Source organism: Balearica regulorum, chromosome 20 (assembly GCF_011004875.1).
Source record: "Balearica regulorum gibbericeps isolate bBalReg1 chromosome 20, bBalReg1.pri, whole genome shotgun sequence".
Classification (NCBI taxonomy): domain Eukaryota; kingdom Metazoa; phylum Chordata; class Aves; order Gruiformes; family Gruidae; genus Balearica; species Balearica regulorum.
The window spans coordinates 1,235,427-1,260,742 of NC_046203.1; the positions used below are offsets into that span (position 1 = coordinate 1,235,427).

Here is a 25,316-nt window from a genome sequence, read left to right on the forward strand (position 1 = left end):
AATCCCTTCATCGCAGCGTGCCTGAACCACCTCTAAAATACAGAGCCCCAGTCCCGGAACATCCTCCATATAAAATTATTTTCTCACCCAGAGTTCATATAATCCCCCACTCTAAAATTGAGCGCTAACGAATATCTCCTAAACCCGTCCGAGCTCTGCAGCACACGAAGGATTGAACCTCTACAGGTGAATGCACAAATCTAACGTGAAATCCGAAAGCCTTCTCTTCAGCAGGAAGGCGGCTGAGTCGCCGTGAAAAGAACAAAGATTTAAGCCGCAATGTCTGCGCCGTTACCTCCAAATTGATAAAAATAGCTTCCATGTCTTGGGGAGTCAGTACCAGCCGCAGGGGGTTCATATAGTTCTGCAAGGGGTAAATGGAAAAGGGGTTAAATACCGGAGAGGAGCGAACGAGGGGGGGTTTGGGCAAGGGAGGTGTTTCTCCCTGCTTCACCAGTTCACTGGCCTGCGCAGGGAGAAGCCGGGTTTTAATGAATCGAAGCACTTGCAAAGGCAGATGAACGACAACACGTTTGTCAAGACTAGGCTGCACCCAAGCAGGAGCCAGGAACCCCCACGGGTGCACCTTCCCCGGAGCTCCCCGGGGCCCCGTGGCACCTCCAGGCGTGGGACGGTGCGGGACCCCCCCGCCGTGGGTGGGCGCAGATCCCTCTCCTGCTAAATCGGCAGGGAGAGGCGTTCAAATGCACACGGTTTCTTCACCTTGGCTGCAGTCGGGAAGAGCTCCGAAGCATTTTTTCAGCTCTTTGATTGTCTCACTAGAATTTTGCCCTTGAAAAAGCGCCGCTGATGTGATTACATTGGAAATGCCTTTCTGAACAAATACATATTAATAGAAATGTCTACATGACTTGTAACTACAACCCCCCCGATGCAGCGCACCAAAGACGGGACCCTCTGCCCGTAACACGCCGTCAGAACCCGCTACGCCTTCGCAAGCCTTTTTAATGGGTATCAAAGCGATAATTTAATTCTTCCTTTAGGCTGAACCAGGAGGGCTGTGGCTGTTTCCAAGGAACAAGGGCTGTGTCCTTCAACCACGTGTACGTTAGGACGTTCCCGTGGAAAACAGGAAACGTTATCCCGTTGTGCCAGTTTCGCTCACAGTTTCTTTGAGGGAACTTTCAGCAGACAGAGGCAAATAATTGCAAAAGGGGAGGAAACAAAAGCACTAGGGTGATTAGAAATGGCAGCTTGATTTTCACTATTGTCCTTCATTCCCGCTGCTTTCCTCGGAGCAGAAACCACCTCCAGGCTCCAGTCGCATCCACGACTCCGCTGTCTTGCTGAGGTGTTCATTTTCATTTTTATTATAAACAAAGGCGCGACGATAATTTATCAAAACCAATTAAAACCCATGAATTCAAGCAGCAAAATTTTACTTTTAATCCAATTAGTTTCAATGACAAGTCAGCACAGCTTCAGCACTTTTGAAAAACACCCAGAATAAAGAAATTATCCCGTAGCAATCAAAGTGATAAGATATCTGCAAACACGGCTCTTCTTGGCAAGACCGGCCTGGCTGAGCGAGGAGCGGGAGTCTCTTACCCTGGGGTAGGGGGGACACAGCAGGATGGTTTTCAGCCTATTGCCAATATGCAGCGATCAGAAAAAATACGCTGTTTGGCTCCCGCGGTTACAGGCTGCACATTTGTGCTTGTCAGTATGGGTTTTCTGGATCCCCCTTCTCTCTAATTTTACATGTGAATGCATCGATCCTGCCTCATCACATCTGCCAGCTCTCGCAGGGAGAACCAATACAGCGAGATTAATGCGAGATCAAGGGATGATGTGGAAGGCGATGGTATAGAAAAGATGGCTCAGTTCTTACCTTTTCTATATCTTCAAGTGTTTTGTAGTATTTGGCCTCAGTTTCTTGGATTTCTAGCAAACAGCAATTTCTTTTGTCATCTTCTGTCATTCCCATTTTCTAGAAAAAGGAAAAAAGAACGCATGGCCGTATACTCTTAACAGGGGTTCAGCAACCTGCTCACGTGGAGCGGAGCTCCAGTTCAGCCTTCAGTGACGGCAAACTCAGAACAAGCGCAAGTATTACCGGTTTGTGTTAAAGGAAACTACTTTTATCCAAAAAAATTAGGAAGGAACCCTGGCTGTCCTATGCAATACGCTTCAACGTGGCAAGCATTATATTTTTTGCATTCGTTATAGCTACATTACCAAAGACTATCAGCTACAGAACAAATAAGAGTTAAATGTTGGTTTTCCCCATTTATTTTTTTTTTTGCTTAAGATGAAATTCGCAGCGGAGCCTAAGTGGGTCATAAATAATATCTTAGACTTACACAAATCCCCTGCTAGGGTTGCCAATTCTCATGATTTTAGGTCAAATCTGATAATACATGTGTTTCTTAAAGCCCCAACTCCTCGAGTCACTTCTCTTGCTTTTGCATCCGTAAAGCGGAGCAGAAAACACGTCTCGGGAGGTGCTGCACTGGTCAGTGCAGTCTCTGAACTGGGGAGGTGATTGGGGTTTTAATGATCATGCACGGACACCCTCTCTACACCCTCTTTAACTCACAGCTCAGACCTATCAGCTGGATGGAAACCAATATTTTAATCAATGCATCTTACCTGCATATATCTAATCTGAAGCATGCAGAAATACAAGAAACCAATTAGCATTACACACTTGCTATTGCAACAAATCTTTAAGAAAAGCCATTATTTAGACAGCTATGTGCACGCTTACATTAAAAACAGACTGTTTTGCTCAGGGGAGGGGAGGGAAGGGAGCCAGAGCCATTGCCTCCATCGCTGCTCAGCGGTGTCTGAGAAAACGTAAAACTTTGTGGAGGGGACAGTGAAAAATTACCAATTCCGTTGACTCTAATCCTGCACTACCCAGCTGCGGGGCACCCACATAGTGGGAACTTTCCCCCATTTTTGCCTTTTATGCAAGAAATTCCTACCAAAACCTTCCCAGCGGCCAGTTCTTGGGCCAACTGGCTTCTGCAACCGATGGCAACGTGGTAAAAACACCGGTGGCCAACAAGCTGTGCTGACGTCAGCATTGCCACCGGTGTCCGCAAACAGCTCCGAGCACTTTGGCACGATCAGCGGGAATATTTAGTGCCCAGGGGGGTTTTGGTGTGCAGGGAGCTCCTCGGGCTGCAGACAAGGCGTGAAGGGATGAAGCGCCTCAACCACCATCGTCGTGGTCTTGGTACCACTTGCAGCCAGGTTTGGGACGGGTGAGAAATCACCACGTGGGCATCGCTGCCGCACAGCTCGGCTGGTTCGCCAGGCTCCGCGGGGTGAAGCCCTGCCTCCCCAGCCTCCCAGCACCTCGGCTGGCACAGCCATGTGCCCCACTCCAGGGATTTAATTAATCAGCGAACTCGTCCATTGATCCTGCTTTATTATGGGGAGGTATGTACCGTCGTCAGCACCGTCTGCAGCCAGGAGAGAGTAATCAGAGTCTGCACAAAGCCCGGGGGCGGCAGATATCAGACGGTGGGAGAAAATTTGGGAGGTCATGCTCTGATGGAAAGGTGTCTTCCAGTTCTGCATCAGCAGAAGCCAGGGCAGCTTTGCCTCCTTGGCGCTGGGGACACAGGTAGCGAGGGTGGCTCCGTGCACCTTCCTGGCTCACCCATGGCATCATACTTGCACCAGGGCCCTTGGAGTTAACCCAGGTCCCTCCAGGAGGCCCGTGCGCGCTGCACGCCCGGGTTTCCCCATCACTGAAAGGCTTTTAGAGATGATGAATGGGGTTGGCTGCTTGTCCCTAGAGCCGCTCAGGTCCCTGCTGCCCCAGAAAACTCCACTGTAAACATCTACCTGCTCTGAGACACCCAGGCAGGAGCGGCAACAGGCACAAACGAGCGCTGGCTCCTCCACGCACAGATCTGTCAGCCCGCACCCCGATCTAAAAATACGGGTGGCAGACACGGCACATCTGGCTGATGGAGCAGGCAGAGCCGCCGCGCTCCCCCCGCCCCAGGAAGGGCTGAAGTGACACACGCTGCCTTGGCTCAGCAGCAATTACTATTTTTAGTTTATCTTTTAGGGCTTATTAGCTCTTCCTTTCCCCTCCTCCTCCCCAAACTCCTTCAGATGACAGGATGGGCTGGGAAACTCCTCGGAGAACCCCCTCCAGGCAAGCGCCATCCCAGCTTGGCTTATTTTTACCTCTCACGAGGCAGCTCAGTTTCCAGGAAGGATGCGAAGCGATTCGCTTCCCCGCAGCATCACCTGTCATTGGCGGACACTTATTTATTTATTTGAATCCCCTCCCTTCCCTCCCATCAAGGTGTAGCTTTAAAATGCACATGAATTGTTACCATGGGCTGTTGAACCTCCACTCTGATGATATCTTCATAGATATCATCGCCTTCATCTTCACAGGGGACGCAGTCATAAATATCCTCCCCCAGATCATGTTCGCTGAAACGAGAAGGAGAGCGATTTAGCGATAATGAAGAGGGCACGTTCGCTGTCACTCGATCAGGCAAACGAACTGCTCGCACCAAGGAGGGAGGATCATCACGATAATAAGAAAACTCTCCTGGCCCACAGCACGGACATCCTCGGTCCACGTTCCCTGTTTGCATTAGGAGTCTCTGTTTTTCCCGGATCCGTACCCGCTGCACATCCTCCCGCTCGCTGGAGGCTGGAAAAGGCGAAACACCGCTCGACACGAGCGGGGACGGCAGCCAAGAAGCCGCCCCGAGCCCCGTGCCAGGCGCGCGGGCGATGCCCAGCCTGCCGGGCTGCCAGCTCTGCCCCTGCCGAGCTTTTGCTCGGCGCTAATCGGCCCGGCCGAGACGGACCCGACGGCCAAGCGCCCCAGCGAGACCATCTGAGCCGCCGTGTCCGGCCAGGTCCAGCTCCACCTGCCCCCGAAGATGCCCACAGCATCCTCGTCATCTCCTGCCTCTCCTCTTTAGGACAAGGAGCAGCTCTTGTGTCGGTGACTTTAACTGTATTACGCTGGGAGAATAAATTTTAATGGGTTGGATTTTGGTATGTTTAAGGCACTGCGCTCACTCTTGGTCTGCACCGCGTCCAGGTTTAAGAGCTCTGGGTCCAGTTTCTCTGGGGGACGCATCGACCCCCACGAAGCACAATCCCTGCCCTGATGCGCAACTGGGTGATTTTTAATCTCACGTTTCCCAGAGGAGGGGGAGACTCTCCCGATCACCATAAGGCCATCTCGCCAGACGCTCAGCTCGGTGATGCTCGGCCCCAATACTACTACTTACATCGGAGATATATTAAGCAGCAAAAAAAAAATCACATTTTCAGAACCGGCCACATCACTTCGGAGGTGCCCCCCTGCAAGCACGGGCCTCAAAGGCATCGCCAAGACATAGTGCTCAACTTGTATTTAAAGGTGATGGTGTTAGGTACTTAATTGTCATCTGAGCCTTTAGAACCTCTCCCAGGGGTTCCTAAGTCTTAGAACACTTTTGAAAATTCAGCCCATAATAAATACCAATTAACAATAATAATTTCAGCGCTTAGATCTACAGGTGCTGATTGCTAACGGCTCCCACTGAAGTCAACCCCATGGGATCAGGACAGTGTGAAACACTGGAATATCAAACAGCGTTCGCATATTTTATAAGCTGTCTCTTTCAACGCGGGTATTAATTACATACAAATATATCTGGGTGTAAAACCGTGCTCAAACCGTAACACTTGACATCTCTATATTATACAGCATGGAGCAGCAGAGTACATCTGTTTGCAAAACGGGGCTCTAATTCTTTTCTAAATGCAGTTCTTTCTATTTTAAAAACCAGATTTATTTAATAAAAGTTTGGGAATTTTAAATATATACACTGGCATGATGTATCCGTCCCATTCTTCCAGAGTGATGCATTGCAGCTGCTGTAATAATGCCCACTAATAGCTGGTGATCCATCTTCTCCTTCCCGAGCGTCGCCGTCACCATTATTATCTGTACCAATATTTATATTCTCAGCTCCGCTCCTTATCCAGAGCGAGTAACTCCCGGTTCCTGATTAATCTTCCCTTCCCGCCCGCACCTCTCGGATTGCGGGCTGTCTCTCCATACATCATTTCCCTGGCGTGAGGGTCGTTAGGAAACGTATGGTTGGGTTAACGCCGCAAGCAGGAGCCCGGCTGGGTACGACATGCCCACGGCGAGTGCCGCGGTGCTGCTGCTGCTGGAGCAGAGCCCGCTGCGTGAGATGGCTGCTCATCACCAGCAACAAGAGCGGCTCAGCAGCTGCTCTGGGCTACGTGCAGAAGGAGAAGATGGCATCTTGAGGTGTCCCCGGGAAGCCCTGCATCCTGAGCATCATCTGGACCTGCTCTCCTGCACACGAGCACAACCAGGTGCCACGGCCAAGCCTCAGACCCCAGCACTGCCTGTCCCCAGCCGGGACAAGCCCTCCTTTTGTCCCCCACCAAGGAGCCACGAGCTCTGGAGCGGGGCCGGGCACACACAAGGACATCGCTGTGCGAAACCCAGGCGGCAGCGCGGGATGCTAGAGGGGCTTTGCCAGATCACAGGCTGCCAGAACCAAGCCTGGAGAAGGAAGGGTGCCCCACGGAGCTGGCCCAGCACCTCTGGGTCTCCAGAAAAGTAGCAGGAATGTCTTCCAAGGGCAAACACAGCAAATTTGTCCATAGAGGTGCCAAAAGCCATCTGACACGAACACTGGACCATCACGGCCGGCCACATCCTGACAGCACCTCACCACCCTCACTGATCTAACCAAGGGGCTGAGCCCCCGCTGCTCCACTCGTTCCTGCTCATCCACACCAGTACAAGCCCTTCCCATCTCCCATTTCTGATCTGAGGCAAAAAATAGGAACAACTCCCCTGTCCTGGGGCCATCCAGAAAGACACCTCCACTTCAGAGAGTGGGGGAGAGGCACTAGAGATGCTCGAACCTGACAGTCATGGTGATATTAAAACGACGGTACCTTTGTCCAACGGACCCTATTTGTTAAAACACATTCCTAGTACATCTCTGAGACCATCAGAGGCTGCCGGTTTTATGGCGAGCAGTAAAACGTGCCGATTAGCCTCCCCCGGAGCAGCCCGCGAGCGGCCGAGCTTTGCCGGTGTGAGTACAGCTGTTGACATCGCCGCTTTGCACATATTGATTTTCATCAGCCTCCGCATTTTATCTGTCAGAGTAGAAAATATGCACCCTCCCCGTCGTTAAAGAAAGAGAACAGGTACCAGGACATTTTTAGCCAGCGGCAGCCTAAGAACACACTAAATTTTAAATGCCAGAAAGGGAGGGAAAGCGGGGCAGGTATTTTCCGTGTTTAGCACAGTCCCCTGCTGTGGGAGGCAATAAATTCAGCATCCCAAGCGTGTCACGCGTAGACTGAACAACCTGAGCAAGGAAGGCCAGATCCTCACCTTATTCTTCACAAAGAAAAGCACTTTACTCCTTCCATAAAAGCAGCAGAGTCTGAGAGTTACCCGTGGGCATCGGAGCCGACGATCTACCGCCTGGATTAGGAGATTCACTGACAGCTCTGGGTTTAGGAAAGGGATTTTATCCGCCCTTCAGAGTTAACGCTGGCATTTGCGATTACTGTTATTAGGGTGGACGTAACCAGCTGTGGGCTGGCAGCACGTTGCCTAGCCAGGAAAGCTCATTCAAAGCAAAAAGAATAAAGCTCTTCATATTTAAGGCAATTTCAGGGAAAAACAGTGCTTTTGGCTGAGCTCTTCTTCCTCCCTGGCGATGCCTGCTCTGTGCAAATGCCCTCCCGAGCAGGCAGCAGCCACGCCAAGGAGCAGCTCCCTTACCAGAGGGACCGATGCCAGGCTGCTGCCTTGGAGCGAGGGACAAACAGGGACATGGAAGGAGCAAGCAGGGTCCCTCAGGGAGCCCTGGCACCTCCAGCGTGCAGCAGTTACCTAAGCGCAGCCAAATTTTAAACGAGTCTCCCCAGATAGGATGCCCAAGTTGAGCTAGTTTTAGGAAGAACCTCACTGCTTCGAGGGAAGGCACTGGTCTCATGGTTCCCACCGCTGGGAACCAGCACTCCAAAGCTCAGCACCGGGCCAAAACAGAGAGCAAACTCTGCATTTGGGCTTTGGGAGACGAGGAGCTCCAGCCTGGGCTGCCTGCACAGGGGATGGGCACAGGCAGCCCGCGATTCCCCGATAAACAGTCTGCAGCAGGTCCACCAGGCTAAAGGAATGCTGCACATCACGTTTGCAATGACACCGTGGACGAGGAGGGTAAGGGGGGAAGCTCTGAGGGACTCGAGGGCCACTGAAGGACCTCTTCATCCATAAGAGCTGCCCCAGGGCTCTGGGAAGTCGATGAGTTTGTACCAGCCTCAAGAATTCAAGAGGAACCCCTCAGGGCAAACCCACCATGCCAAAATCCCGTCCAAACCACGGTGCTACTGTCGCTCTGCTGATGAAAGAGCCAGAACCACCAAGAAGAGCAAAAAAAGAGAGGGCGACTCGAGAGAAGGAGCTAAAATAAGACAACCGAAAGCTGACCCCAATTTTCCAGCCCTGTGGCCAAGGTTAAGAGCCAGAAGACCTCAGAGCCACCACGGGTCCAGGCTGGAAGAGCATTTGCAGGGTCCCCGAGACAGCTGCCCAGCAGCTGCGAGGCTCCAGTTCGCCCCAGTAATCCTCCACTTTCTCATTCTTACTCTGCACTTAGAGCTATAAATAGATGGTTCATCTGACCAACCCCTCATTCCCTGTCTCCGTCAGACGAGGACAAGCAGAGTCCTGTATTTGCAGCACATCTGGCAGGGTTAAGTTTTAGGGTGAAGGAGTGCAAGATGGGCAGTTGTTGGACTCGAGATCCTGCAGGGTTTTAATTAGCCAGATTGTACTTGGAGGGAGCCACGCGTCTGGAAATAGCAAGAGAGGCCTTTTGCCATCTATTCTACTCAGGTTTTACGTTGCCCATTCAGAGTGGAACATTATAATCCCAAGAATGAGCCTCGCACAGTTATAACAACTAACACGATCCTAGAGATGGCACAAGCAGGACATATAAAAATCTTTACTGGTGACAAAAAAGAAAAAACACATTTACAAGTGCCTTGTACCACGGAGCCATTTATTTAACTGGCTGGCGTGCGTGGTTTTTCCAACACAGCAAAAATAATGAGAAAAGTGGCAGCTAACTTATCATCTCACCTTGGCTCCTCTATTCATTACTTTTTTTAATGCACTTGAGAAATTCTGCTGACCACATCACTATTTCGGAAGATACGAGGAGGCAATGCTGGTGACAGCAGGGAAAGAAGTGGGAGAAACTTCAGCGAGAAGTTCTTGGCAGGAGACAGGCTGTTGGCAGAGTCCATGCCCAAATGAGTTGCGTTGCTTGAGAAAGCGAGGCCAGGCGGGAGATGTTCTGCAACTCCCCTTCTCTAGGACAACGGGCTTGGGAAATGCACCAGCATCCCCAATATTGTCGTTGGGGACAAATCCTCAGTGAGCCGTGGCTCGAAACCAGGCTGGGGAACGGTGACTTGTGGGACGAAGCCCCACCAGGAACATGTGCCGGCTCCAGCACAGGGTTTGGTGGGGAGCTGCTTTGCTTAAAACACTTTCTTTGTCCGTTTTGCAACACTACAGCTTCTTCCCTCAAAGCAATTCACTTTTAAAGAGAAAAGGAGGTAAAAGTCACACAAATTAAATGTTTCACGTCAAACCACCCACAGCACTTCTGCCTGACTCTGAATCCTTCAAATAGCTACCAAACAACCCAAAACCCGCCCCAGGTGTAATCCACCCGGGGCTGCCAGGCTTCGTGCCAGCACACAGGGACAGTGCCACGACGTGGAGAAGGTTCATGATAAAGGCGGCTGTGGTGCTGTAAAGAGGTCCAGGATTAATCACTCTCATAAAGTTAATGAGACAAAGTAACTGGAGAGAGCTTAACTGGCAGCAGAAAAAGATCAGGTTAAATGTTAAGTATAACTCCAGAAGCACCAGAATGGTTTGAGGCAGCTGAAACAGCCACCAAGAGAGATGGAAAAGCGGTTGGCGGGGAAGATGCTCGGCAGTAAGGTGGATAACGGCCGGCTGCCCTCAGTGCCCAGCAGCCGTAGCCGCGGCGGAGGCGGCAGCTCGCAGCCCTGCAGACCCACGGGAGCTCCATCAGGACGAGGGCCGCTTTGATTTTGGGGGCAGGCTCCAGCGAACGCGCCCTCGTGTTGCCGTTGCAAAGCCCTGCTCATTTCCTGGGCAAACTCCCCAAAATCGGCTGCTGCTCGAGGGTCTGGCGTTAGGGTACGCAGAAATAAATCAGCCTGGAGAGGACAAACGTCCCTTTTCCGCTCCTCCCGGTATCGACCAGGCACGGCTTGCACACTGGCCAGCCCCCGCCATCTGCCCGGCTCTCTGCAGGCTGCCATCTGGCCGACGGCAAAGCAACCGAGGGGCCAACGGGCTGAGGACAGGGAATTTGAGAACTTTCTAGCTCCCCTGATACCCTTTTAGTTTCCCCTCCCCTTTCCATCACCAATTGTTCTTTTGGTTTTTTGAATTTTGCTGTGTTTTGGTTGGTTTTTTGTTTTTGTTTTTTTTTTAATAAATAGCTGTTTCCAGGCAATTATCTGCCTTGATCTGCTGGATGGTTGACCCAGCGCTGGGGAGCTGCATGCAGCCCGGCATAACGTCTGCGATACCCCAAAGGTGAAAGCACAATGCGTTCATCAAGGCATGAACATCCTTTATACACACCAGCACCCCGCGGCCACACCGCGCTTGCACGCTGACAGCTTGTTTCTGCAGCGCGTGGAAATGGCCCCCGTGGCGCTGCTATTGATCCGCTCCCAGCCCCGGCGCTGGCTTTTGTCACCGGCTGCCACGGCTCCTCCGCGCCGGGACGGACCTCGCTGCTCGCCGGGATGAAGGTCCTCGCTCTTTATAGCATCGTGGGGACAACGGGGACAAAGCCTGGTTCCTTCTGCTTCCCAAATCTGCACCTCCATCACAAATGTGTTTATATTTCAAACGCTTTGCAGAATAAGAATTCACCCAAAATCTCAAATGGGGGACACCAAACCGCTCCGTTTAAGTACTTAAGGTTGAAATGAAGCATTTTGACATTCTCCAAAAAAAACACTTGTACCAGTCTGCAAAACATCTTCCTTTCACCAGTTCAGTATTTGTCCTGAGCTTTTTATCCTTTGGGAATATCTCCCTTTGGGAAACCCCTCTCTCCTGGGGGGTGACTCGGCGGTGTCGAGCCCATCAGGGTTGTTCTTTCTCACCCGCACCCTGGCCCTGCAACAGCGCGTTTCACAGTGGTTTTATGGTCACGGCTGTGCGTCCCTCCAAAATGATCCAAAGAGCAAAAATAACTTCTCAGGTGCAACATCCGTGCAGCTAACGCGGAAAAAACCCCCAGAGATGGAGGGGTCTCTCTTGCAAAAGCGAGGATTGCCGTGCCTGGTTGCGACGGTCGGTGGTGGTTCCTTCCACGCGTTGGGTCACTTCACCGCTTGCTGTGAAAATCACTTCCTCGCCTCTGATAAAGCATCTCGGATGCACTCGGATCTTCCCAAGGCTGCTGGATCATCAGCAATATTAAATGCAAAGATGCTGGATGGAGTGAATCATTCCCAGCTCGTGAATGCTGCCCTTGTTCAGCTGTTTGGAGATCGGCAGCGGCTAAGAAAGAGCTTTCTCATGCGGCCCCGGGGTCTGCCAGCGCCCAGCATCGGTGCCCAGTATGCACCATTGTGACCGGCAAATTTCCAGTGAAAGTTTCCTTGTGAGGCACGGAGAGACGCTCCTTGTCACAGGCAGACAGGGGGACTATTGCTGCTGTGTCTCCAGGCAGCAGGAGCGGCAACACTCGTGCTAAGGGGCTCTCCGGGGCGTTGCTGGGGTTTTTACAGTTACCGGTGAATTACGTCTCCGCTTTGTAGGTTGTGTTTCCGTGCACAACCTGGCTGCACCGGGAGCACAGGTCTGGATGAAGGAATTTATGGAATATCCCCATGCTGATTTACACGTGCCTTTCCCCCGTGATCCCAACTAACGAAGAGCGTTTTGCAAAGAATGGCAAAGAAAGGAAAGTTAAAAGTTGGAGGCAATCCGGGACAGAACAGGGTGATGGATAAGAAACAAACCTCTAAGTTGTCTGAGCACAGGACTTGGGCATCTCAGCCCCTCGCACAGAGGGACCAACTCGCAGCCAGGAGCAAAGGTCCAGGGAACAGTTTGGGCAGCTTCCACCGCCCCAGACCCCGGGTTCTAGGAGAGCGCTGCCATCCCCACCAGCGCTTGTGTGCGAGTTCACACACAAACCTTTCTCCAATTAAAAGGCTGCCTGTGTGTGAGAATCAGGAATTTTGAAACCCAATATTAAAGGGATTTTGAGAACTTTAGGAGAGGGGGGAAAAAATGTTATTCTTGAAAGGAACCCTTTATATGTTAAAATTTTATTAAACTGTAGCTGCTGGGAGCTAACCGCGAGCAGGGGATTCCAGGGTACTCCGTTCCCTCGTCTAGTAATTTATGATTTACTTTTGTAATAACTGAAGCCATAAGGAACTCATTGGATTAAGGAGTCTTATTATTTATGTTGTGGAACAATAATATTTAACTGTAGAAAGCCACATATCCACCCATACAGACTTTCCCTCCATATGAAACAGACTGCACTTCATAAGCAGAACCCCGGCCCTGCTGAAGCCGACGGGAACGCTGCCATCGAATTCCGACAGAGCCCGCGTTATACAACCGTATACGCTGTAGTTCAAGGTTGCTCTTAAAATCCCATTATATCACCACTACGGGCAGCAAAACACAGACACCAGAGACCCAGATAAATATAGAAACAGAAACCCCGGCGGCATCACCCCACATCCCACCGCGCCCCCGACTGCCCTGGGGCTGGCTGGCGTGCCCCAAAATCACTCCGGGGGATGCAGACCCAGGTGCCAGCACCCATGCAGCCCCAAAAACGCCACGGGCAGGGCACTGTGCCCAGTGCTGATTTAGGCAATGGGTACCCCAGTCCCAGCGAGCGGCTCTGCTTCCTCAGAGGAGGAATTACATCCCGGGGGTTTGCAGCTAACGACAGGATTTAGCAGGTGGAGGGGCTCCCCATGGCCCTGGCCCCCCTCGTCCCCCTCGTGAACTCAACCCTATTAAAAGTCCTGTCTGCCAGGGCTCTACATGGGAAAAGACAGACAATTCCAAGAGCAGGAAAACCTCCTTGGCGAGACGATCAAAGCAGCTATCCCAGCTCTCCGATACCCGCTGTCAAACTTCATCCGACTTTGCTGGAACTACACTGCAACTTTTCCCTTCTCATGTCCCCTTCCCCGTAAGATGGCGAGGCCACTTACTCCGCCAGCTCCTCCAAGCTCCGATACACGTCGTCATCGTTTTCCGTGGTTTCCTCCGACGGGAAAGGCCTGGGGAAGGAGCGGAATGACAGCGTTATTGGCGTACCTCACCCCTCGCAGCAGATCCCCTGCAGCCCCAGCTGAACTCAGCCCAGCCCCGAGCATCCCATTGAGCAGAGGGTGTTTTGGAACAAAATATTCATTGCAAATACATTTTTTCCTATTGAGGCACTAGCTCCCAGGAGGACATCATCTCCGCTGCTTCCCGCGGGCAGAACTGGCACGGCAGGACAAGAAACCAGGTGGCGAGGCTGGTTCACCGCAGGGCACCATCTGAGCACTGAAGTGCGGAGCTGCATCGTCTAACAGCATCTCAGAGACCCCGTGGCTGAGCCGTCCTTCCCCGCTGTGCTGGTGCTGCACAAACAACTCGGTAGAAACCTAATTCAAGTCCAGCACTGGACTTGTGGAGACAGAGAAACACCCTGTCCTCCATCCCTGACGGAGTCTTTCTACCTGCGAGCTCCTGCCCTGCACGACTGGGGCACGCCGAGCTGCTCCACACCGGCATCTCCCACCGCTGCAAGCAGCTGATCCCAACAGAACGAATGAGTCCTTACGAAACCTGGGTTTCCTCATCTGAACAACTTTGTGAGGGCTGAAAAAAGTTAAAACCCTGGGGACGAGGGAAAGGACACCAAAAGGGCAAAAGGAAGGAGGGAGAAAGCAGATTAAAAGAGAAAGGGAGGGAGTGGGGGGGAAAGCAAGAATTCCTTGGCTCGTTCTGAAGTAATAACCAAATAATGTATGAAGGAGATGAAAAATACTGCTTTAATTAAACCCAACGTATTATTGCTGGCACGGGGCCACAGTGGGCTATGGCTCTGCTGGGGTGGGATGCACCTTGCGACTACGGCTGCGTCGGGCTGGGGCTCCCCGCGGTCACAGCAAGCCTTGCTCCAGGCAGCGCGCAGGGACCACGGGCCGCACAGGGCAGCTCGGTCCGTCCCCTGCGGGCATCGCAGCGAAGGCAGCCGGGGGTCCCCAGGCTAAGAGCCGCATAGGATGGGACGCTGATGCTGTGCGTGAGCAAAACTGGACACACGTGAACTTTTAACTGCCCCCAAGTGTAATTTCCTCCTCTCCCCTCCCACCGTCCCTGTTTCACGATAGATTGCCTCTCCTGAAAGATTTAATACGTGGCCTGGCTAGCCCCCGAATTTGCTATTTTTGGATCCTGTCTCTAGCATTAATTTGCCTTCCCTCCTCTGCTTTACTTCACCCCTCCTTTGGTGAGCACCTTCAGACCAAGTGTTTTGAAACAATGCTCACATCCGCAGCGAGTTCAATTAAACCCACGACCAGGTGGTGAGCCCGCGAGGAAAAAGAGCAGCGGTGACCCCAGTCACAGAGCAGGACGATTTCATGCTCCACCAGCTATCAGGGCTGTCGTGCCTCTGCTCGAGCTGCAAACCCACAGGAACCAAGGGGCACCCAAGGGTGGCATCTCCGGCCATGCCCACGTGCAAAGCGGCAATGCGGGAGGGAAGCGCGGACGGGGCTGAGCCTGCTCTCACAGTCTCACTGCAAGGCAGGTGCCATGGGGCGATCGTCCCAACACCCCAACATCTGGCACAAACAGCTGCCCACGTGTACGCGAGACGCGGGGGGAAGCCCGTTTTGGAGAGAAGCTTCAAAGCCTAAAGGTGCGGCGAGAGAGCAGGAGGCACCCAGGGTCTTTACGGAACGTGTGTCTGCGCGCATCTCCTCTCCCCCGCTGTCCCCTGGGGATTAGTGACGAATACAGAAGCCATGTGAAGCGCAGAGAAAAAAGCCACCAGCTCCTCCTGCACGTGGCTGAGCCGACCATGGGAACAGGTCTCGGACTTCAGCCCCGACGGGCGAGGGGGTACGGCAGCCGCTGCCGCAGGGCTACACCATCCCACGCAGCTCCGGCAAGAAAGGAGAAATCGGACTTCCACTTGTTAAACAACACTTGTTAAAATAATAATAATTAAAAAATATATTAAAATAATTTTTAAAAAATATCCACCACAAGGCACCACCTCCTTTCTTTTACATGCATCTTCTACTCTTAATCTCTGACTATTTCCTTCTCCAGTGCTCCCCATGCCAGAAAGACAGAAGTAAAAGAGCCATAAAGAATATTAAAATCACAAGCACACATTTCCAACCATACATCTGGGCTTGAGGTGTAATCAGTGCCTGTGATCCCCCCTGCCCCATGTAAGACAAGGAGACAGCAAAAAGAGAAAAAAAAAAAAACCTTCTAACGAGAGTTTTATGGAGACGGCAGCTCCGTCGGCCCTCCCAGCTTCACCTTGACCGTCGGTAAAGCACCAGAGTGAAAGTCAGGGCAGGGGAGGAATTAATAACCTGTATCTCTGCAGCAGCAGCTAATGGCTAAATAAGGATGCGCAGAATGCAATTAGAAGGAAAGTCACACCGGGGAGAGGGTTACGAAATGGCCTATCTAAAATCTGGAGCTGAAAGATAGCTTGTTGGAGAAAGCCTCGGGTTTGCCCTCCCTCCCCAGCTGCCCGTGCCACAAGCGGCTCCGGAGAGGTCCCCATGTCCCCACATCACTGCCGTGGGAGCAGAGCTGCCATCTCCCCGTGTCCCCACGTCACTGCCGTGGGAGCAGAGCTGCCATCATCTCCCCGTGTCCCCATCTCCCCATGTCCCCACATCACTGCCGCGGGAGCAGAGCTGCCATCATCTCCCCGTGTCTCCACATCACTGCCGCGGGAGCAGAGCTGCCATCATCTCCCCGTGTCCCCATCTCCCCATGTCCCCACGTCACTGCCGTGGGAGCAGAGCTGCCATCATCTCCCCGTGTCCCCATCTCCCCATGTCCCCATGTCACTGCCGTGGGAGCAGAGCTGCCATCTCCCCATGTCCCCATCATCTCCCCATGTCCCCACATCACTGCCGCGGGAGCAGAGCTGCCATCTCCCCACAGCTCCTCTCCCCTTCTCCAAAACAGGGTGCCAGCCCCCAGACTGCAGCACAAGTCACCCAGGGCTGGGACCATGCCATGGGCTTTGGGCAGCTCTCGCCCAGACAGTCCTTGCTATTTCCCAAAAGCCCTATGTGCAACAACATAATTTAATTTAGCCCTACTAATTGGCCACTTTTGGCTTAAGTTCCCTTATATATCTATTTACATTATTTTTCTTCGCTGAACACAGGAAAAATAAATCCTCCGGCAACAAGCCGATGAGGATGAACCTCCGGCAACCAGCTATAGAAAAACATATTAAACACTTCTCTACCTAGACTGGCAGTGCTGGCTCAACTGCCCACCCCAGCCCTGTCCCATCAATTATTCCCCGTGTTGCTGGTTTTGCCGCTTCCCATCAGATCACCTTTGTGGCTCCCCGCCGCGGGCCGGGCTCGTCTCGAGGCAACGTTTTCCGCTTGAGCTGGCTGCAGAAAGAGATTTGATGTGGTGGGGAGAGGCCGGGGGAGGACAGCCCTGCTCTCACTGCTGCCCCACCAGATCCACGTCAAGGCAACTCTAAGAAAAGCCAACTGGGTGAACTTTTAACCCAGTGTTTCTCACCGGGGTTTCCCTTATGCACATCCAGGTTCAGAATTTAGACCGCTTCATGCAGATTATCAGCTTGGCCCCAGCCAGGCGGAGAGAAGCCTCTCCATCTGGTTGGGTGATGGTGCTGCACGTTCTCCAGCCATGAGCTCCCCAAGAGCAACCACGTTGTTTGGGACCAGTTTGTATGTCATTAATTTCTTAAGAAAGAGCAGAAACATTGGAAGTCAAAGCATCTAAAAGCTACTGATTCCCTGGGAAATTCATACATGGTATTAAATGCTCTAGCTGGGAATGACTAACAGTAATGAGTAAATTAATATGAGTCCACAGAAACCCAACAGGTTTGCGAAGATCCCAGTTCATTTAAATTCATTTGAAAATGTCGTCTTATTTAATATCGTTAGTCAAGCACCAGACTTTGTCTTTCACTCTGCCGTCATGAAAAACCACCTGCTGAGCCGTTTACCCTCCCAGCCCACGCTGGGGCTGCAGCAAGCCCGATCCCACTCAGGTGAAGAGCAAAAGCCCCAGCAACATCGAACACCGCTGGAACGGGCTCCTAGAGACAATAAACCTCCCCGAGTAGACTTCTTCACACACAAACCCCACAGCATCGTTTCCGGAGAGCAAAGAAGAGAACGAAAGTAGGACCGATCTGATGTGCTTGTTTTAGAGCCTAAAAGAGAAGGAAAGACCAAGTAATTTGTTACGGAGTTTAGAGTGAACTTCTCCTCTTGAGGACAAGGCTTACAGCAGACGATCACCCTCGACAGGCGACACAAAGCACCCCCTCGATCTTACACACCGTTTAGGCTGGGTTGGGGAGCTTGCACACGCACAGCCCTGCAAACGCAAGGCGCTCTCGCGAGGAGAGGCAGGAGCAACCCACAGCCAGGGTACATCACGCAAGGGGACGATCAACCAATATCTCGTGAGGCACCTAATGCCAACCCCCTCCCCTGCTCCCAGCGGTCACTCGGGGTGCTCCATGATCCATCCCACGCCGTATCCTCCCCAGCCGCCCCCGCGCGCTCCCCTGCAGTAATTCTCTCTGCGGGGAGAAGGTGCAGCTCGATGCACTGCCTGGCTGCTCCCTCCTCTGAATTATTTAATGGGAAGAGCCAGGTAGGCTGCAATTCTAACAGCAATAAGCAGGAAGACTGATTTATTTATGAACATATTTCAGCATCTCGGTGCCTTGTCCTAGCAACTGCAGCCAGCTGATCACCTCTGCAGTACCCTCACAGAGAATCCAGAAGGTCAGGGATGGGTGAGTTTTACTCGGATAATTTTGTACAGTAGCACCTTAGCCTCAAATCCAGGTGTGACAGAGCAGGGAGGATCCGACACGATTTATTTTCTATTTTCCCTACCTGTCTCCATCCTGATTTCCCAGGACCAAACGCCAGCCCTGGGAACAGAAAGCCCGGTGAGAAGCAGGCATGGTGGAAACCTCCCACTCGCTGCCCTCCGTCCCGAGGAGCTGTTCCCATCCAAGGCCGCTCTCGGTGGAGACTGTGTTGGGCAAGGACATTTTCATGACTTGTGCAAACACCCACAGGAGATTAAAGGAGGCGGCTCATCCCTTACCGGGAGCAGGACTCCAGCCTCCCAATGCCAGCACGCCAATCTCCCCTCATTTTCCGAGGTCCAGCGATCACACGTGAGTGTTTGAAAAAGCAGGTGGAGTACGTGACACCCCTGAAACGTGAGCTGCTCCCATCTGCTGCCCCTTCTGCGAGGGATTTCTTCATAAACGGAAAGGACCAGAGCCTCAGGCTGGTGCAAAGGAGCTTCCACAGCTCTGCTGGGATGGACGGGGCTGCGCCGAGCCTCCCTGGCTCAGGATCTGGCAGGAAAATGTTTCCACAGCATGGTATCTACGGACCGTAATTACACCTTGGAGTAACTCACAAAATCCACGGCTGGGCGTACAGATGCTCCGACAGCCCTGCTTTGACGAAAGCATCGTGGCAATACAAACAAAATCCACGAGAGTCTGCGATTTCACCGGGATTTTGGACTTCAGGCTGTGCTTTCCATGCGAGTTCGGGTGGGGGGTTAGCAGCCGGCTTCAGCTCCCGTGCTCCCAGACGAGTCCGTCCGTCCCGCTGCTGAGGTTTAATGCTGCTTCAATCCCAAACGTATTTCTCCAGGGGAAGCGCTCAGACCTCGGTTGTTCATAGCATGTCATTCGATAGCTCCAACCTTCCCCTCTTTGTTTAACTCCTCTTTTTCTGCAGAACGTCAAGCCACTCCCCGAGCATGGGATCACCCCGTCCCCATCAGTTCTGGCACCCCGGAGCTGTGACGAGTCCGCTGGGCATGCCGTCGTTCACGTGCCTTCATGAGCACAGCACTCCCGGAGCCATCAGAGCAAACCGTGTGGTCTTCCAAGACGTGCACACGCAATGGAAAACGCATTCCTCATCAGCTTCAGTGGGATTAGGCAGATTAAAGCAGCGTTTCATTTACTGCTGTACCAAGAGGTGGCTGTGAGCTGACCAGGGACGAGCACAGAGGTGACCTGGAGCTGCTTCTCCAGCCCCGCTCTCGACCCGGGCAGCACCTTCCCATCTGTGAAATGGGAACAGCGTCACAGAATGATTTTGGTAAAGTGCTGTGAGATGGATGAAAACCACGCTACGAATGCCCAAGAGCCATTTTTATAAAGCAGAATGGAATCAAGTCTCTCCCTGCAGAACAAGACACATCAGAGCATACCAAAAGCTGCTGAATTTAATTAAAATCATACTATTGTGTTACATTACTCATCTCTGGAAAGAAGCACCTCATGCTGTGCCAAATTTTAGACACGTCCTCTGAAAAATTATGATTTGCTTTTATTTGTGGTCTGGAACTTGCAAAAATTCTCACAAGATTAATTCTGATAGAAATTCAGTGGGGAAAGAGCAAACTACATCATCAGATAACACAAAGATGATGATCTTGCAAGAGAGAGCTTACAGCATTTAGCACAGTGCACTGCACAGTGCCCAAGGGTTAGCTGCATGCCCTGCTTTATCGTTAGCTCAAATCTGAATCAAGTATTTCTGGAGACTATGAGACAAGAAAATAACAGCTCATATAATTTTATGTTTCAACACATTATCGCACTTCTAAAAAATTCTCATGTACCAATGCTTCGCTGAAGAAAGCGGTATGATTTTCTCCTCACTTCAGCTCCATGTTGATCACAACAGATGGATAAAATCAAAAGGGGAATCCAGAAACCTCTTTCTCAAAAAGAAAGGAAAAAAAGAATAACTCTGGGGTAACAGCACAGCCAATTACTAGGAAACGATTTGGCCCAGGTCTCTGACTCAGAAGCAAACTGGATTTGAAAATGCCGTGCCTGAAAATCAATGGCAGGCATAGCGAGCAGGGACATCAGCAGCCCTCCTTCCCGGTGGGACCGAAACGGCGGCAGCGCCCTGCCGAGCCCAGCACCGGGCAGGGGGTTGGGTTTGCTCCCACCATGGAGGGAGAGAGCCGGAGCCCTCGCCCCGGCCAGCGACACCAACCCAAACCGGGGGCACGCTCAGATAACCCGGGGACCATAAACCCAAATCACAGCCAGGACGTGCAGACCCGGGACGCACCCCACGGTGTTTCACAACGTCCCCACAAGGCTCCGCAACCGCCCAACGCTGGAAAACACCGTGAAAACAAAAACCTTGAAACTTCCCCGGTTTTAACTTGCAGCAAAGCAGCAGAAGGAAATCTTTTAGTCGTCCGAGCAGCAGCTCCTCCGCCATACCTGAGCGGCTGTAGTCCTGTGAAACACACGCCAATAAAAACAAGTGTCTCCCTAAATATATATATATATTTCTGCCTGCTTCCAGACCAGCCCCAGCGCTGCGGGCTGTTTGCACGACAGCGCCGCCAGCACGTCCCAGCCAAGCGGGGTTCTACCGGGCAACGTAAAGCAGAGCTCAGCAGACCTCCTGGGCTGAGCCTGGGCGAGGTGGCGCGAGGGTGGCCAGCGATACGAGAGGGAGCCCCGAGAGAAGCACAACGCGGGTGAAGTCGACGAGCAATGACAAGGCAGGTGCACCCCAAAAGCCAGCAAGCCCCACATGTGAATACGAAGCAGAGCTGAGGACGTCAGGACCGTATCTTCGTTATGCAAAGCCGCTGGTGGGGAGGGGGCGAGAGAAACTGCCTTTGCTTTTATTAGCAGATGCTTACGGGGTGACCTCAGCATCTCCCAAGCCTACAAAGCAGCCGCACAGGAAAACATGTCAATGATATTTTTCAGACTCTCTTAGGAGCAAGTCTGTGAGGATACACACTTGCCAAAATAAATGTGTTAAAAACGTTTTTAGCTGGAAAGGAACTGCTTTTAGCCACGGATCCTGCTTACTGACAAAGGAGGAAGCTTTACAGTCACTCCTAAAGAAGGTTTGTCCGTGTCACAGCAAACCATCTCCACGTGCCCCCCCCACCACTTGCGAGGTCTGTGGGTGAACCTCTGCGGATTCGTGCTGGTCAGTCCCAGGACCAGTCCCAGTCCCAGACTCCCTGGAGCACAGGAGAGCGCTGCACGACAACCGTACGCGATTCCAGACACGGATTCCTTCCACAGCTTTCTCCATCCATTTTACAGCAGCACTGAAAGTGTGTACAATGGATACACAACGGCAGTAAAAAAAATAACGGGCAGAGTGCAATTACAGAGAGCGCATTGGCCATGAATAAAACAGTCCTTGTAAAACCAACCAGACAGGAGAAGCGGTCCCATAACTACCTCCTCACCAGAAGACACCTGAGGACTTAATCATTAGCAACTTTAATTGGTTGCCATTTTCACACATGGCTGGATCCGCCTCCTGTGTTGAGCTACATCCCAGGGGGAGGGAGGACCAGAGACCAACTCCGATCAGCACGAAGCCTCCCTCCATCATGCCGGAGAATCTTTGCAAATCCTATGAAAGATTTCCCCTTATCTCCCTTCTCTCCTCCAGAACGGCAAGGGGAATGTCTCCGGGATCGGCTACACTAGGGCTTGTGCCATCCCATCACTCGCAAGAAGTGGGTTTTGCTGGCAGGATGACAAAATCTTCTCCACAAAGTCACCCCACTGCAAACCTCAGGGTACCTCCACAGCGTAGTGGGGCTCAGTCAGGTAGGGAAATGGATTAAAGTCATGAAACCTGGACAAAACCCCAGGTTTAATTCTGAACTGGTAGATGAAGCGCAGAGGAGTTTCCAGACCAAACGCAGCAGACCAGTGAATGACGTGCACTGGGAGCAGACACGCACGTCTTGCGGGGCAGCAGCTCGAGGTTGGCCGTGCAGGTCCAGCTCCGTCTGCCCCCTCTGCCCCGTCTCCTGCAGGCAGGCAGGGCACTGCCGCGCTGAGGAATGCTGCTCGCTCAGCACGGTAATATTACAGCCCCATGAACGGACGGGGATGCTTGTGACTCTCCCTTCCCATCCCTCCTCCCTTTCACCCCCACACACATCCTGATATTATTGGCAAGCCGTTAAGTACAGAAACTCCAGGGATGATAACGCTCCAAACCTCATTTTGAGCACGTCGGTCTGTTTTAATACTTTACCTGGGCAAAACTGAGCAATGCTGAACCTCGTCAGCAAGGCACGGGGTCTGCGGGCAAAGCGGGGTGGTAGGAACGTCTCGGGGTTAAATCCTCGCTGATGGGAGGATGCTGGTCCAGGCCATTTAGTTGCCTTGAGCGTGGCTGGAGGTGGTTCCAACCTGGCTTAATCCCAGCGCCGAGCTTCTCTCCTCCCATCTCACTATCCGCATTGCAGAGATGGGCAGAATGGCGACGCGATGGCCTCGGCGGTGGTCTGCGCTCAACCCAGCCCTGACACCCACTGGCACTGGCTCTGCAGGGGGGGAGGGCACCCAGGGGCTCCGACCAGCATCAGGGCCGGCACCAGCCCATCCCCTGCAGAGCCAGGAGGGTTTTTACAGCAAACCCCAGCTCCTAATGCACGGGACTTTCAGGGGACACCCAAGCATCCCCCTCACCAAGAGCAAACCTGCCCTGGAGCCAGAAGAGCAGTTCCCAGCCAAGGGCTCGCCCTCCCCTGCCAGCAAATCTGCTCTGTCACCTCAGGGCATGCGACGCGCAGAGGTTCAGCACCAAGAGAATCCGCATTTTGGCCTCTCTTTATTTACTTGTTTAAATGCAAGGTGAACCTCAGCCCAGGGTGATGGACTGGCCTCGCTGTGTTTGCCTGGAGGTAAAACTAATGTCACTTATTCTTCCAACGAGCTCTGGCCGGCCACTGACCTGAGGGGGTCCCGCCTCGGCCCCCAGGATGGGGAAAACCAGGACCGTTCCCTTCTCCTTCCCTCCACCCCCGGCCAAAGCATCGCCACCGCTCCCGCAGGAGAAAACCAACCTCCTCCTGACAAACGGGATTCACCCCTCACCCCCATTTGCAAATGTTTTAAAATCTATTAACTGCAGTGCCTTCTGAAGCAAGTCACTGAGAGCTTCAGTTCATATATAAAGGATTTACTCAGATTAAGGGCCTCAGTAAAAGGCCTTTGAACACGCTAACTCCTTCCCGTTTTCAGATGGTTTCACTGTGCGCACATTAAAAATGCATGCGGGCAGCATGAGACAATATTCCTTAACCTCCTGCTTCGCTTGCAAAACTCTGCTTCCAGGAAAAACACATATCTCGGGGAGATGAAAAAACATGTGCCCCCTCCGCTCACAGCTCACATTCAGCCCGTGGAACTCGCTCACGCGAGGTGGACGACGACGACTGCGGAGCCCAGAGGACACCAGGATCTGCCACGGATCCCAGGGAATAACCCGGGCTGCAGCAGGAAAGCCTTAAGCAAAAAAAAAAAAAAAAAAAAAGGCAAAAAAAAAAAGGCAAAAAAAAAGGCAAAAAAAAAAAAAAAAAAAAGCTGGCTTATTGGGACCTGCACCAAGAAGTCCTGTTGTCCTCCAGAGAGCTAAGAGTTTGCTCGAGAAAACTTGCAAAGGGAACGACAGCTTGTGCTCCAGAGCAGAGGAGAACCTTCGCACGCTATCCCCGCACGACCACGCGGCTTCTGTCCGCTGCAGGACCCTCGCGCCTGAGTCGGGAGCGTTCAGTGCAGCCGGCACGAGGAAGGGGGTGATGGGGCCAATGGGCCCCCAGTCAGGTCTGCAGCGGAAACTCCCGGCGTCCTGGCTGTAAAATAAAGGCTCCTTGTTCAGAGACGGCCACGGGTGGGCAAGGACACAGCGGTAACTTCTCACCGTGACTGCGGCCAGTCCCCCAGACAGATGGAGGAGAGGATAAGAAACTATAACAATTAAAAAAAATCTCCTCTCCTTAGCTGATGGGCAATGCTACACAAGGAGGATCTTTTCTTTGTCCTCAAATACAGGCCTGTGAAACGCCACGCAGATGAAAACGCCAGGAAAAGGGTATTATCGCACCGGCGCAGAGCCTGCGCTCCCACATGAGATCACGAGGCAGCGCTGCCCGAGGCTGCCTGTGCCCACGCGAGCGGGCAGGTCTGGTCTCCAGCAAGGCAGGTGAACAAAGGCATTTCTCACCTCCCCGCTTCTGAGAGGGGAAAATCAGACGTAGGAAACTCAGGGATTTGCCCAGAGCCGTGTACGGCACCCGGGGCAGAGCCAAGATCCAAACATAGTTTCGTGCACCCGCTTTCCCTTCAGCACACCTCCTTATCCGCAAAAGCATCTTCCCTCTGAACCTCTGAAATTAAAGGGAGAAAATCTGCCTTTTTCTAGGAGGCACCAAGAAGCCTCTTATCATCGCGGGGCTTGTTGTGCATGGGGCACCACCCCAAAACCAACCCGGTGCAGTGGTGGTGGCCCTTGCAACTACACGCCGCCTTAATTAGCGGGGAAACATCGTCTGTGCTGTTTGCGCAAACAGCCTCGTGCAAGAAAGAAACCTATTTTGGCAATCATCAGAGACCGCCGCCGGCTAGGAGGTAAGTCAGCGACGCGCCGTGCTGGAGGGTGACGCTGCTTTCTGCAGGACTTCTGCAACCTGCAACCGGGACTGGAGCAGAGCAGGAGGAGAACGACGCAGCACGGGCTGTAGGTTCAGCTGCAATAGGTTAAGCCCAGCCTTAGCAGTGTGCTGCAAACAAAGCACTGCATTCAAGATCATTCTTTGCCGTGTTTTGTTGCTTGTAGCTTGCTCCTTGGAAGAAACACTCTGTCATCTCAACATAGCTATCCTGATAGCTATCTGATTTACTCTGTGAAACAGGGTTTCTCTGGCAAGGTTCATGTATCCAGAAATTATTATACAGAAAGACTTTTTTTTTTTTCTTTCACTGAATAGCATACAAGATTGATTTTTATTTTTCTACCCTACATGCCATGAAACTTATTTAAGGACAAGTAATAGGCTTGGGGATTTATTTCATTCTTAATTTGTGTGATCCTGTAATCTTAGACCC

At 52.3% G+C, this 25,316-nt stretch overlaps 1 protein-coding gene across 4 annotated transcripts in view; it reads right to left on the bottom strand.

Annotated features, from left to right (window-relative positions):
* Positions 1-25,316, bottom strand: part of VAV2 (vav guanine nucleotide exchange factor 2) — a 147,045-nt gene that overhangs the window by 24,629 nt on the left and 97,100 nt on the right. For all 4 annotated transcript variants that reach the window (XM_075772758.1, XM_075772757.1, XM_075772755.1 and 1 more), the window contains 4 exons: positions 13,324-13,392; positions 4,326-4,428; positions 1,853-1,951; positions 296-364 (listed from right to left, as the gene is read on the bottom strand). In XM_075772758.1, the coding sequence (XP_075628873.1) occupies positions 296-364; positions 1,853-1,951; positions 4,326-4,428; positions 13,324-13,392 (340 nt within the window). The remainder of the gene's footprint in view (positions 1-295; positions 365-1,852; positions 1,952-4,325; positions 4,429-13,323; positions 13,393-25,316) is intronic.